This window comes from Terrapene carolina, unplaced genomic scaffold, assembly GCF_002925995.2.
Source record: "Terrapene carolina triunguis isolate 2854851 unplaced genomic scaffold, T_m_triunguis-2.0 Scaffold131, whole genome shotgun sequence".
Taxonomy (NCBI): Eukaryota; Metazoa; Chordata; order Testudines; family Emydidae; genus Terrapene; species Terrapene triunguis.
The window spans coordinates 25,125,726-25,141,176 of record NW_020664482.1 but is presented as its reverse complement, the minus strand read 5'-3'; the positions used below and the strand labels follow the sequence as shown (position 1 = coordinate 25,141,176).

Here is a 15,451-nt window from a genome sequence, read left to right as displayed (position 1 = left end):
AGCTCTAACACCAAAACCACAGCTTGCGTCAGAAGTTATATTTGGATTTAAAAAGGACTGAAAAAAGAGTAATTGAGGAGGAATTTTAGACTGTTGTGTGATAGGTAGTTGAGAGAAACGTGACAAACCAAGGAGAAAGTATGCATGCTGTACATTTGCTAATGATTGCTTGGAATTTGTATCTATAGTTCTGAAGAAAGCTAGCACTAGGTTACTTTTTACCCTCTATTTGCTACAGACTGGTTTGGATTTGAGTCTGTAAGACTTCTAGTATCAGAGGGGTAGCCGTGTTGGTTGCTTTTTACAGATCCAGACTAAGAGTCCTGTGGCACCTTATAGACTAACAGATAAGCTTTCGTGCTTATGCTCCAATACATCTGTTAGTTTATAAGGTGCCACAGGACTCTTTGTCAGACTTCTAGATTTGTATAGGTCTGTAGTGAATATACACTACAGACTGATTGGTCTCCACCTCTAAATACAAGGTGTTAGCCTCACAGCTATTGCAGCCCAGTGCTTCCCTTGGACTAGGTTGTACATACAGATGAACCTCCAGCTAAGACTGGCTCCTAGCAGGGGTCTCGAGAAGTTGGGAAAAGGTATTGCATTTTGATCCTCTTCTCAAAATTACATCTAATCCTGGTAATTATAGATGAGATTTAACAAATTAGCATCTTCCACCAAGTCAACACCATGCATTGTGAAGATTTAAACTTGTTTTTCCATTGCACATGCTAGGCTGCTCTAGCCTAAACAACTGGGACAGAGTTGTGTGTTCTACTTTGAGAGAGTCAGTCAAAAAGCACACTTACTTACCTTACAGTAACTGTGGTTCTTTGAGAGGTTTTGTCCATATGGCTCCTTCTCTTGATGCACATGCACCCCATACATGCGAGATCAGGTTATTTTTGGCCAGCAGCAGCCACTGGTGTAACTCCTGGGCCTTACATGGCCTTATTCCACACTGAGGGCATAAAGAGTGAAGTGTGTCCAACACCCCTCAGTTCTTTTGCCAATACAGGATAGAAGAAGTGTAGCACTCCTTAGCAGCAGCAAAAATGGTTGTGGAATCCATGTGGACAACCCATGCTGAAGAACCACCATTGCTGTAAGGGAGAGAACAGTTACTTTTTCAAGTATTTGTCCACATGGATCCCACTCTTGTCCTTTGCAGGCTCTAACAATCCCTTGTTAATAGACATGATGAATCTATCAGGTATAGAAGGGTGCAGAATATCTAGCGGCTTGTATGACTTCTCTTCAATACTTCCAGTGGAACATTAAGGGTCTTGACCATACATTTCAGGTCTTGGAACGCGTTGAAGTCATTTGTTGGACAAGGCATAGAGCAGTGGTTTTCAACCGGTGGTCCATTGACCCCTGGGGGTTCACAGACTATGTCTAAGATTTCCAAAGGGGTCCACACCTCCATTTGATGTTTTGTAGGGGCCCGCAAATGAAAAAAGGTTGAAAACCACTAGCATAGAGGGATTGACTGCTTCATCAAAATTGCCACTAGGATCAATTGTTTTGCCTCTCTCTCTAGGAGCTACGGTTGCACTAACTGACCTGGCTGGGAAGATCTATACTGCCTTTTAGGATAAGAGGATTTAACCCTAAAAGAGGGGGGAAGGATGTTGGCTTGCAGGTATGTGGCTGCCTAGCTCAGGACCATGACTCAAGCATATGGATATTGGACTGATGGACACAGAGAAGGGTGCCAGGGACTTGCTCCCTGTGAGATACATGCCATCTCCTGTTTTAAGAGCAGTCTCAGCTCCACACTGGGAAGTCAGGGAAAGACCCAATGGAGGGGATGGTGGATGAGCAGGAGATAAGTCTCTACTGTGTCCTAATGGAGAAGATGATGAGGCTACCCTTTCTGGTGTGCTAGGGCACTCCTGCATCCCTTCTGCCTAGGGTAGGGGAAGTAGATAGTTTCAATGTCTCAACTGCTGACCAAAGGCCTAATTAGTACTGATAACATGGGTACAACCTCTTTTTTCTAAACCCAACTAAACTAACACTAACTACAATAGAGTCACAGAGAAGCAAACACTGCAAGGGTTCCATCTTGCTGCAGCAAGAAAGAATTAAGGAACAATTGGGCTTCCTCCATCCTTTATGCCCTGGTGCTGGAGGACACCTAGAGTGCAGACACAGCCCCAACAAACACTATGACCAAAAGAATTTCATTGTGTGCATGGGCCACATGCTTGCAGCAGAGACTCCAAGACACAGATGTGCAACTCTTGCAAACTGGGTTTGTCCATGCACAGGGTTACTTTCTCATTAAAACTAGTTCTTAGGATCCCATTCTGAGTTTTTAGGTCAGCCAAAACAGTACAGAGGCTCCTGTATTGAGTGTAGAGATAAGGGAAGTCTAGGTGCAGCTCTGACCACATTGACAGCAGCAGCATGGAGAATCTTCCCTCCTAAAAAAAAATTGCTTTTGTAAGAGTGAATTTCAGTACCCAGTACTGAGCCTCTCTCCACCCAGGACTCTGCCAAGCAGGACCAGAACTCTAGCTACTCTTGGTACCAACTACTAGATATAAAGAATGAGCACTAAGCCTTTTTAAAAACCAGACTTCATTCCCAAAAAGGTAAGCAGACACAGGAAATTAATTGGGCTGTGGGTGGAAATTCCAAGATGAACCTTGGAAATCAGAGGTGGCAAATACCTAATGGCCTGCTCTGTACCCAGGACTGACCGTGTTAGCAGACAAGAAATTTAGCCAACATTGTTAAGCCAAATAGTTGTAACAAGGCTTTCAGTAGCAGAACAGTTATAGAGCAGGTTCAGAAACCATTACTGATCCCTGACAAACCTGCAAGGGGAGGGGGCAGTATAGTGCAGAGCTGCTAGCAAGTAATTTCTCTTTTTAGATTCCCTACCCAGTAAAGTCACTATGCAGTTGCAACTCCATGCCAAATGTGACACAGCAGTTATGTTACCTAGTCTATCCCTTCTTCTCAGCCAGTACAGGATTATTATTCCCTAAAGCATTTTTTTTTTTTTTTTACATTATGTATTCTATCTAAACTAGCTTTAAACAATCCAAACAAGGAGGCCTCCACCACACAGCTTGTCTCAATGAACGGCCTAGAATTTCTATTTAATATCACCTCATTTCTTAATTCTAGCCCCTGGCAGCCCCGTAAGTAGTTCTGGTCTCCCCTGGATATTTACATTTATTTCAGTTATTGGTCAGAAGTGGGTCTCAAGACACAGGCAGCTCTTCTGTATTCTCTAGAGAAGTGTTATAGCCACACAAAGTCTCCATTTTGAATTTAAATGGAGACTGCAGCAGTGCTGGAGACTGACATCCCTACTGTGGCAGTGGTATTGGGTCTTTTACCATCATTTAAAGCCAGTGTCCTTGAGACATCTTGCCTGTTTTACACAGAAAGACAGCATTTCTGTGAGCCACCTGGGGAAGACTAAAGATGTCTGACACTGGAAGCAGCTTCATCACTTGCTGGTTGCACAGGAGGCCCTCTTTATAACTACAGCCCTTCACAAAAGATGAATCATACGTTTATGAACTCCCCCTTCAGAGCCTCAACTGATAACTTGCTCCTACAAATTGTTGTCTAAACTCTCACTTCCCATACTGTCCACGGCCTCGGAAGGGTACACCAGCATGATAAAGAAACATGGGTAGAGGATGGGGCCAGGAGCAAGAGACTTTACGTGACGGATTAAGCAGCACAAGGAAATTTATTCTTTTAAAAATAGAGAAAAATAAATACAGCCATCAACAATACAAAGAGCCACTTTCAAATTAATAGACTTTCTGCTTAACAACTCCCTCTGATTAGGAGGATCAGGGAAGTTTTGCTCTGATCCCTCAAGTAAAGGCCCCCCCACTTGATGAAGCTTTGCCACATCACCATCACTCCATGACAAGTGCACTCTCTGATATTTAATGTAAATCAAAACAAACTGTCCTGTTCACTCCCCTTCCACAGGTGAGCCCCCAACAGAAACCAAGGACCACCCTACATATGTACAGCTATTACTCCTGCTATATCATGGAGTGCACTCAGTTGAGACTCTCCTGCTCTACTCATCCCTTCGACAGTCAGCCCATGTTCTTTCGGTTGCCAAATCCCCTTGGGTGTGTGTCTTTCCAGTCCTCCCAGGCTCGAGTTTTCTGTAGAGTTTCCTCATCATCCTCTTCCACCTTCTTCTCCTGCTGCTCTCTCTGCAGCTCCTCTTCAGAAAGATCTGCTGATGGTCAAGAAAAAGAGTAAGCTACCACACAGTGAAACGGAAACAAATGAGAATCACCAGTCAAGTTCTCTGTAGCGATGTCTCCTGGAATATGATCTTTAAGAACAAAGGACTTGCCATATCGGATCATCCTAATGGTTTATCTAGATTGGTAGCCTGTCTGTTTCAGAGAAAGGTGCAAGAAAGTCCACAGCGGCCAATTATGAAACAAACACACCCATAGGGAAAGTGTCTTTCTAACCCCCCTCAGTTAATGGCTGACTTATGCCCTGAAGGACAAAGGCTTATATCCTTTCTGTTCTTCTACAGAAATATAACTGTGGATATACTCATTCATATAAGTGTCTAATCCTTTTTTTAAGCCTGTTAGGCTCTTACTTCAGAGACGATGTGGCAGTGAGTTCCAGTGGTTAATGTTTAATAAAAAAAAAAAAGTCCTTTTAGTATATTACTTTATAATTCATTTACAGTAGTGCCTACAGTCCAGGGCCCCATGGTGTTAGTCATTTCACCAACTTACAGATAAGTTCTTTGGGGCTGGGACTACCTTTCACTTTCATTAAGTGTTCCCTGTTTTTGTATTCTGAGAATGGGTCCTCCCATTTACCCTTTGTGTACCCTTTACTTTCTTTGTATCTTGGGTTTTGTTTTTAAGTAACTATCATATCCCCTTTTATTTCTCTCTTCTCTAAACTGCATCGTGTACCTCTTCAAATAGAAGTCTCTCCAAAACCTTTCATCACTTTTGTTGCCCATATACAGACCCTTCGATTTCTGGTCAGCCCATCTCAAAAAAGATAGAATAAGTGTGTTCAGTTCTGATCTAAGAGGTGGTGTGCCCTGATTTATATTATTGCAATATGTTTTCAGTATTATTCTCCATCCAACTCTTTATACATCCTAACACTGTTTGCTTTTTGGACTGCTGCAGCATATTGAACAGGTGTTTTCACTGAGATGTCTGCAGTGACACTCAAATACCTTTCCTGAGTGGTTCCAGTTAATTAAGAACCCAGTTCTATGCATGATGAATTCAAATGATTCCTTCTGAGGTACACTAACTTACATTTCCCACTCATCTGCCATCGTGTTGCTTATTCAGCTAGGTTTGTTGGGTCCCTCTGAAGTTCCCTGCATTCTTCACTGTTTTTTTCCCCTCCTTTTGTTTTCTGTTTCAGAGCCATGACAATACTTTGCCTGTCACCCTACTGCCTCTTAGTTAGTTTTCTTAATAGCCTCTTGTGACAGATTTTGAAGGACAACAGGTTACAGCGTATTTGGATTTTCAAAAAGCATGTCTGTTCCTAATTTGTTAACAAGCTCACAGAACACTAGTAGATTAGAATCAGATTTTTCCTTTACAAAAGATGTTTCAGCTTGTCTCCATTGTATTATGTTTATCTGGTTGTTTTATAATTGTGTTTAATTGTTTCAACCAATTTTCCTGACACTGCAATAATGCACACTGGTTTGTGATTCCAAGGATCATTAGCACCCCCATTTACATTTTCCTTACTGCTCCATACCTGTTGTTGTCTGGGGTTTGCCTTTATCGGGCATGATGCCCTGTTTACAGCGCTGTTCGTACCAATCATTTACTGTCATAGTTGCCAGGCTAGGATAGCCAGCTCCTAACACCCTGCAGGAAGAAATAGATAGTTAACAAAGCTACATACACGGTGCACATTCTATGTCAAGTTAATCCTCCTGTTGCGGCCGCATATCGCAGGTACCCACAACACACCAAGACGACAGTCTTTCCAGGGCAGCCCCAACTTATCAAGCACATTCTCACCTCCCATTCAAGAGAGTCCTTAGTCTGCCTGTTTAAATGAACCCTCCTGATTTGTACCGTCTATGTTATTTTTCCTGTTATGTTGAGTAGAATATTTAAAATAAAAGGAAAGTGTGACCCTGTAAGTTCTATACAGCTATTAACCTCCTTTTGGCCCATTTGGTAAAGATAGGATTAGACCTAGTATCATTGACCAAAAAGCTCTTCCCTTATGATGCTGCAGTGCACAGAAAATCATCTGCCTGGCTGATGTTCTCTCCACAAAGTGACTTCATTTCAGTGGTGGTAGCTAATAAATTTGCAAAGCTGTTTGAGATCTTCCTGCATGAGGAGCCCTTGAAACACACAATTATTATAAAAATGATAAGATGAGCCTAGGTCCATTCACATATCAAACTAACAAGACTGGCCCCAGAATGACATCCGCAGAAGATAGTTAAGGACTTTAGAACAGAATGCCTTAGAATTCCATCCCTGCAAAGATCTCTGTGTTGCCTAGTTAAAGCAGCACAAATCATTCTAATTTCTCCACTGGCTTGACAGCCAGAATTTATAGTCTGATCCTTGTATTCAGGGTCTTTATTCTGGATCCTTTGTGAACCACGAGGTCATCCTGACCACCGTACTATTAGAGATTCTTCTATCCCTCCTCAGAGCAAACTCCTTTCAGTTTTCTTGTAAACTAACTGAAGTCCCAGCAAGGAACTGTGTTCTGGAGTTCCACAGAAAGACAGAAGGGCCAGACAAGGCCACTTTGATCATCACTCAGAACCTTATGAATCCTTTCCACCAGCATCTCATCTTCCCTGATCTTGATTCTGCAAGGATAGTGCGTCAGCCACCTTCTCAATGAGTCTGTTCCACTAACACATTACTCTGACTTAGCTTTTTGATTCCATAGCTTCTGGCCATGGCTGCTTGCCCTACATCTGAGGATGCAACAACTCTCAGCCTTGCTTTAAACTGCTCCCCAGAGAATAATTTAGACTCTCCTCCAGTCCACTGAAGATGTTTCTCTTTCTACAATATACACTTTGTTCCCCTCCAGCCTGCTCTTGTTTTCTTCAGGCTCTTGGTCTGACAATATCCCAGGACTACTGAATCCTTATTGCTTTTGTTCATTATTAGGCTCATCGGTCAAAGTCAGGGTATAACCGATGCAGTCTCCTGCTGCTTTTAGCTCAGTTCCATTTATTTGGCTTATTCATTTTTGCATCTAATGACCATAATGAAGATCTGGCAACAATCCATTTTATTTACTATATCAGTCAGTGCAGAACACAGATTTGGATGCTTTCATTGATTTCCCATTCCTACAATCTTCCCATTTAGTAACTTTACACACATACCCTTCCATCTCCTAGAGCGCCTGCAGTATTGTGTCACTGCCCCATCAAGATAATTTAAGCTCACTAGAAACAGCAAAGGGGCAAGCACCAACCTCTGGAAACTTTTTTCTCCCCCCCCCCCCTTTTTTTTTTTTAATTTCCCCCCTCAAATTGGACATTACAGTAATATTGCTATAAGGCTAGAAATGTCTCTTCCTCCATTTCCTGTCTTGTTCTGTCCCAAAGCCTGTAATGTGACCTTGTGGGGTTCTTTATCAAAAGGGATAGGGAAACAGCAAACTGGTTGCATACTGCACTTTGCCATCTTCTGGGAGAAAGCTACTTCTATCCTGGAGTCTGCCACTATGGCTTAATCCACACACACACTTGTGAACTCTGGATATATGCTGTTATTCTGCACAAGTAGTTGCAATCAACACCTTCTCTGAGGATTTGGGGCTCTCAGCAGTTGCAGTTCAAGTCACTAATGGCTAGGAACGTCTAATATGTGTTATGATACATATACCTACTTTGGGACACCTTACATTTATCTTGTAATGCTGTTCGGGACATAAACATGGTTTGTACTGGAACTAGTGTATTTACAGAGAGTTCAAGCCTACACCAATTTGCTCTCCAGTAACCTTACATCCACAGAGACCATCCCAGAAGTCTAAAAGGCGGAGACCTGCTCAGCTCTTAGGACCCTTGAGGCAGCATCCATTCACCCCAAAGGATAAGGATGGACGACACCCCTAGATACATGCTTGCTGTAGAACACCACGCAACTAGGAACGAAGCTCAGAATCCAGTCCTTTACTTAGCGAAATAAACACATTCTAAGATCCCAACAAAGGCCATACTGTGAACATGGCAAAAAGCTTAGGCACAGGATGGTGACAAAAGACCTGGCAACCATACTCCTTCCGATACAATTAACTGGTAGGTATAGAAATATAAAATCCTGACCCCATTCAGTGCACTTCCTGTTAACAGCTAGAATTAAGGAGTTATATGTGTTTCTCAAGAAACACAGCAGACCTCTCTAGTAGATAACATCTTATGCTTCACTATCAAGGTTAATTTATTTTGGCTATATGACAGTCTTTTCCTGAGTTTGCCATTAGACTGATGGACAGACTGCTTCTGAAGTCACAGCTTTCACTGGCTCTAACACATTGACACTTCACATTAGAGACTGACACTGACAAACTACAACAGAGTTACCCAGATCCTTTGACCACAAACATGCACCTCACTCCTAGGGATAGATCCAAAATCTCAAGGTTTGCAGGAGTAAAATTTCCTTTAAAACACAGGACGAAAAGGGAACTGTAACAAAGGTGAAGCAAAGAGCAGCATAGTGGGCCAACTCAGACTGCCTACTAGCCACCAACCGTCTTTCCTTTCTTGGCTCTGTTTTAAGCCCTAGATTGGTAAAGGAAGTGCTAAGAGACACTCTGCTTGAGTAGCAATAGTGATGCTGCTATGACACAATGAGGGCTCAGAGAGGGGCAAAGGAAGCCTTGTCAGCTGAGAACTCCTCCCAGTTAACCAAATATAAAGAAAACAGAGCATAGATATGGTGGTACTCTTGGATCAGTGCACTCCACAGAGATGCTAGGACAGCATATTGGAGCATGCTGGTAGAGGGGGAAATAAGAAAAGGAAAAGTGGGAGGAGGTATCTTACAGGCTCCCACCCCACCACATACAATAAAAGCCATCCTGACGTGGTGCAGGTCTTGAAGAAATATTTCCTTTGGACGTGGAAGAATGCCCTGAGCCCAGCTTAGCCTTTTGTAAACACATTCCAAGCAGCGCTGTGCTCACTACTTCCAGGAAAATGGAGCCGTATGAGAGAGATTGAATCTAACGTTATTATGGTGCAACATACTTAGCCTGCACGGCGTCTCGGGTGAGAATGAAAGGTTTCATTGCAGTCCTGGGATGCTGAGAAGTCTGAGGAGGTGCTGAAGCCTTGAGATAGGAAACAAAAAGCAAAAAGATTTACTTTCAGAATAACCTCCCCTGCATCCCCCTCCACTCCTCAAGTGCAGAGCATGAGAAGAGCGCCACCTCTGCAGTCAGAGAAACGTACTGAGGGTACGTCTACACTGCAGCTGGGAGGTGTGATTCCCAGCGAGGAGAGACAGACTTGTGCTAGCTCTGTTTGGGATAGTGTGCTAAAAACAGCAGGATGGATGTTGTGGCACAGGCAGCAGCTTGGGATTCCTGCCTGAGTCCAAGACTGCCTGATCCCTTGGGTCGAAATTCAGATGGCTAGCCTGAGGCACCATCCGCCCCGCAATGACCACACTGCTGTTTTTAGCATACTTGCTCGAGCAGACCAAGTGCACTTATCTACTGGTGCTGGGAATCACATGCCAGCTGCAGTGTAGACATACCATGAGTCTGACAAGTTCCGGCCTTAACCCATGCTACGCCATAAACTTCCTAGGTGAGCTTCAGCATGTGACGTCACTTCCCTGTGCCTCAGGCACTCCCGTCCTGGGTGAAAGCAAGAAGCTGATAAAACATGAGGCAGCTGCAGTTGAGCTAGACTAACCTGGAGGAAAGAAACAAGAACAGTTATTTCTCCCAGAGACCAAACATGGCACATCTGCCACTCAGTAAATCCTATCACGAGCAGTAATTCTATCACCTCAGAGCACTGCAGTTGAGCAGAACGTTGTCACCCCAGTTGACAGCGCTACAGGGACAGGTCACTGAAGTGCACAAAACAAGTTTATATCCCAAATAAAGCTGGAATATTTTATGCACTATCCATTTAATGTGTTTCTAATTCTAACCAGTAGACATTTTAAGTGAACAGCACAAAGCTTGAACTCTTGAAAACAGCATCAGTCTGTATGATACAGATGTCGCCTTTGCTGAAGGGGCTTTTACTGTTCAACAGGGTCACTCCTTTCAGATGGCACCTGGACATTCTGAAAGCCAAGACTGCATGCTTAAAAGATCACTGGATTATTATTTTAACTGTGGCAGATTTATTATTTTAAGAGTGACGGACTGACAATCTGGCATAGTGTAGAGAAACAGGGCAAACCTGCTCCAGCAGTCTTTAAAGTACCTCTAGTCTGATGTGCAATACTCTGCTGTTTCAAGCCTTGACTGCCCACAACTAGAAAAGGTCATGCCAAATTTGGTCCTGGTTTGTTAATACAGACAAATATCCATTAGGCATTAAACAGAGACCCCCTCCATTCATTTCACTTGTGATCTATGTAGGATTTTAACCCATGACTTCACATATGAAAGTACACTAAGCTCTGCCATTGAAACCATCTGATAATCTTTCATTTTGTTTCAGGCTCACCAATGTCCGTCATCAACCCGTTGTACACAAAACCTACAAGCCCCACACCCCACGACATAGCCCAAATCTCATACCTGTTTTAGTGCATTCCTTCCTCTCAAAATCACCATTTCCTGGTCAATGCTCTCGATTTCGTCCAGGCTTGTTGTGATCCACTTCTGGATTTGTAGCACGTAGAATTCCCGTATCTGTTCCTCCTCCGCCTGCCCACTCTCCACAAAAGCTTTCATGGAGGCCAACCTATTCTCCACTTCCTTCTTCTGCTTATATCTGCCTCAGGGAGGGAGAGATAGGACCATTTAAGGAGCCTCTTTCAAACAACTTTTTAACAGATAGTACTGACACAGCTGACTGTACAGCAAAGAGAGTTCAGGATGTTGTCATAGGGTGGATCACACTTTGTTAGAGAAATTACCTTTTGGAACAAGTAGCTCTGAAGTTCAGAATTAGAACACATCCCAACAGAACTACAGCAGTGGCTTACAGGGAAAAGTAAAGTAACATATTTCAATACAAGTCAGCACCTTATGGCCAGCCCACTCTCTGGAGACCATCAGCAAAGTGCCCCACAAACTACAGTTTGAGAACCCTAACATGGAGTACAAGGACACTCTTCCCATACTAATCAGCATCCAGCAGGTGGATTTATCTTCTTGACTAAAGGCCTTCCCTTTCCCCTTTGAGGCTACTGAGAATACATAAACAGTCACATGCATATAGCACAATACAAGAGGGAAATCTGCTACAGTCTCCCTTTCCTCTCCCCTTCACTATGTCTGGTTATGATCCTTCTTTGACATGTCAGATCAAGTTTAGATTATATGCTCTTTGGAGCAAGCATGGGATCTTCACCTGTCTTTGTGAAGTTTCTAATACAATTTTTGGAACTCAAAAAAATATACAAGAGGGCAGTTTTTGATGGCTCATTGCTGCAGTGTGGGCAAGAACAGACCTTGGCTGCAGGTATCTCCACTTTGCTGTTGAATACGATATATTTCAAACAAGAGGCTGGCTCAGATGCCAAGAAGCCTGCTCACCATTAACGAAAACCAGAGATACAATTTTAAAGTGGGTACAGTGCCATCTTCAGGAAATTAGCTCTTTAAAGAGAAAAGTCATGCTGACAGGACGTGTGAATAACTGCAAATAAGAGAGTACTTAACACCCAGGAGCTTCTCCAACAATAGCCACTATGGGTACCTGGTGGAAAAACCAAATAGAAAAAACCACCCATGGTGCATAAAATATTCCAGCAAAGGTCATTTGGTTTTTCTCAAGTAAATTTTATTATGGTAGAAGCTGCGCTAAAGCCACCTATGCATAGAATGGATAGTGCATGGGCGGAGGCAATGAGTTTCCCCCACACAACACAACCAATACTCCTAATGGAGGGATCACCTGAAGGAAAGGGGCACTCGAACTTCCTGGCCTAAAATCTTTAGTGCCCCTGCTGAGAGACCACCAACATGAGAGCTAATTAGACCCTTCTTAGGAAATAAAGATATCAGAGGGGATCCTATAGGATGCAGTAATTCCTAGCTAGACAGAGATCTGGGCTTCAAAGTCTGAATCCTTGAGTTCAAAGTGCAAAAGGACACCTGAATTAGAAAACAGGGAGCTGTTTTATTACTTTATGGGATTATTATTTAAATCAAATATGCTTCTAAGGCTAGCCCCTTAGGCCCAGTTTCAGTGATTAACAAACTCAGCTAGGGAATCGTTTCTGGGGTCCTCAGAATAAAACATTAAGAACCAAGGAGAGGGAAACTAAGGGGGTTGCAAGGGCAGATCATTCAGGAGAATCTCTTACTAAATTCAATACTGAGGGGTTGGAGAAACATAACGTTAAGCAGCAGAAGGACCAGACCTCCAACTTCTGTCCTGGAGCAGTACAAGGGAAGTGATCCCATCCTAGCTGACCTTTATACTTTAAAGTAGGACAATGCTCTTCAAATAAGTTACTCCAAGGACACCACACGTTTTATTACTACTCCCCAGACTTTAGAATTCTACCACATTCCTACCAGTTACTGTTGAGGGCCTCCATGCACTTGGGGTGATGGAGGGTGAGGGGGAAGAGGTGGCGGGAACATGCAGGGCTGGAATATAAGGAGGAGGTGCCATTCATCTGGACTGAGGTGTATTGGTGAATCCACTTAAAATCTTGCCCAGTCTGTGTGAACTATGCTTGTCTTTATCAAAGTCAACGTGATTCCTCACTGCTGACATCAAGCCAACTTCCCAGATCAGAGAACAGACTGCAGCTTGCCCTTGAACAGAATCTACAGAGAAGATGTTGCCTTTTTCCCCTAATATACATACTGTTGCCAACAACCTTGGTCTCACAGCAAGAAGTGACCTTATATGTACATTACATCTTATTATACAATTTGAAAAATAGGTATTGTTTAAATTGTTGTACTAAAGCTGATGCTGAAAAAGAGGTAGCAGTACTGAGGACTTTGATAAGTGTATGGTGCTTTTCCTCTCACAGTAAAAAGGCTTTGGAGACAAGTGGATCAGTGAAATGATACTACTGTATTTTACCATCTCAAATCCATTTCTCTTAGAATATGAACTCTTTGGGGCTGGGACCATGCGTTTGTATGCAGCTCGGTGGGTCAGTAAGTTTGGCCACCCCTGAAATAGAGGCTCTGGTAATATTTCTTTTCCTCTCATTTACAACTTTAGGCTCCAATCCGGTAAATACTGCACAAATGGTCCCTCTCTGTGCAAGATGGGGTCTTAGTTACCCGAGTGATTACAACTACTGAATAGAAGTTGTAATCAACATGCCTATTAATGAATGCTATAGTAAATCAAGGGCTCTCCTGCCCAGGGAGAATTTAATAGCATTAAATGATACCCATGGTGAATATCTTGAAAACTAGAATGCAAGTTATTTAATAAATGAATGATGAAAAACTTTTTTCACTTTAATTACAATTCAAGCTATTCTCTTTACCATTTTATATTCTTCATTTCTATAATATCATACTGTACATTTTGTACTATGAAATATTCGACTTTTCCACTCCTAATTTTGTATCTGCAACTGCTTTAATAAGGGGGGGGGGTGAAATCTACCTTTCAATTTTTGCTTGTCTACTAGATGCCATGGCCACCAGACTGGACTGTCTGCCAGGTGGGCCAGCCCCGGAAGTACTCTCTGTAGGCTCATTTTCATTAGGACTCTCTGGTGTTGGTGGAAGGTGGAACTTGCCAATCTGGTAGTTCTTGCAGAGCTTCAGGAAGTCCATGAAGTGGGCACGAGCACTCTGCACATGCTCCAGACGCTTGCTAAGATTGACCTGTTTCATGGTGAGGGCTCCCAACAAAGCAGGTAACAGCAGATACTTCAGGTCAGCAGATGCAATCTCCTCCAGGTCTTCATTTTGGCTGAAAGAGAAATAAGATCTTCCTGTACCTCTGCCCTATTGGGTTCACACCTATGGCATGTATAGGAAGAACTGTAATCTCCACATCTCTACAATAGGACCACCACCAAAAGGAAGGGATGGATGGTACACATTTCCTCAGCTGAAGACAGCTCCTGGAGTGCAAGCTCTGAAGCCTTGTCTAATCTAGGATAAAAGATGGGTTTTTAAAATGTGTTAGCTAATATTTTATATCACCATAGCTTTTATCCTAGCCTAGACAAGGCCCCAGATAGAGCAGTAATACTCACAACATACAATGCTCTTTATCAACTGGTTTAGGTCTTTCTGCATCACCATATTCTATGGATTGTTATGCACTTCTAAAATAGTAGTAGACCAGCCCATTGATTAATGAGGGCCAGTTTTAATTCTCTAACTTGATCTCTTGCTAACAGGACCAGCAAGAAAATAGATGCAGGATGCTTAGCACTTAGGTGATGGAGCACTTCATGCCACTATGAAGCAATCCCTCCGACAGAACAAGTTGCAGAACTGATGGGCTATGAAAGCCAACGCCCCTCATCTGCAAAGTGGTGGCTACATTCCAGGGTAGTTTCTCCATTGGGGGGGGGGGAAGAGAGGGGGTCAGGCTCTGAAAAATAAAGTAGTATAAAACTAGTATGTAGCTTTTTGCTTCTCTATCAAGAATGTTGTCCATATTTTTTTTATTATTGCACTTTATAAAGTCGAGCAAATATACACATCTTATAATACTGCACAAAGCCAAATCTGTTTTGACATGCTTTGAAATGCTTTGTCAAATTCTGTAAAACTTAACCACTAAACTGCCACAGAGGTGGTGGCAGGAGTTCTCCCTCACCTGCCACAAACAGTGTATCTGGGATTTTCATTCATACCCGCTGCTTGGAAACTGTATTTACCGGAGAAGCGGGATTCAGTGATCTGAACATTGGGAGTCCCAGATCCTAACCAAAGCTATGCTGCGAACTCTCCATAACCTTGCCTCTATTAGGGATATTTTGCAAACCCTTCCCACTGCTAGTGACACCAGTTCAGGTTCCTACCACAGCCAGAAGCCCGGTGTAAGGGAGCTGCTTCCTATCGGGGGTATTTTAAGATCTGGGAAGGGTTCGATGATGTGGGTTTCAAACACTCGCGGCCTGTCTACACCTGCGCTCCCAGGACCGACAGCAGGCCCCGAGACTGACCGCCCGGGCCGCCCAAGCGACATACAGCAGGCTCGTCCACCGAGTGCGCGGCTCGAGGTAGCCCGATTAGTTGGTCGGGTCCGCAGAGCCCGGGGCCGGGCGCCCAGGGGAGGGGGCCGCAGAGCCGGGGAAAAGGGGGG

At 43.3% G+C, this 15,451-nt stretch overlaps 1 protein-coding gene across 1 annotated transcript; it reads right to left on the bottom strand.

Moving 5' to 3' along the window:
* Positions 1 to 4,072: 4,072 nt before the first annotated feature.
* IGBP1 (immunoglobulin binding protein 1) lies at positions 4,073 to 14,439 on the bottom strand. Its single transcript, XM_026653084.2, has 6 exons — positions 14,398 to 14,439; positions 13,790 to 14,136; positions 10,777 to 10,972; positions 9,260 to 9,342; positions 5,767 to 5,879; positions 4,073 to 4,237 (listed from the first exon to the last, which is right to left on the bottom strand). The coding sequence occupies exons 1-6, from the start codon at positions 14,437 to 14,439 to the stop codon at positions 4,089 to 4,091; spliced, it is 930 nt and encodes a 309-aa protein (XP_026508869.1). The 3' UTR covers positions 4,073 to 4,088.
* Between the last annotated feature and the right edge of the window lie 1,012 nt (positions 14,440 to 15,451).

What these genes read in the sequence shown, in the direction of transcription:
- IGBP1 (XM_026653084.2), bottom strand. Translation starts at nt 14,439, where the DNA reads ATGGTGATGCAGAAAGACCTAAACCAGTTGATAAAGAGCATT. An exon ending in AGACAAGCAAAAATTGAAAG is followed by an intron (nt 10,973 to 13,789) that starts GTAGATTTCACC and finishes TCCCTGAGGCAG; the next exon opens with ATATAAGCAGAAGAAGGAAG. An exon ending in GAAGGAATGCACTAAAACAG is followed by an intron (nt 9,343 to 10,776) that starts GTATGAGATTTG and finishes TCCTATCTCAAG; the next exon opens with GCTTCAGCACCTCCTCAGAC.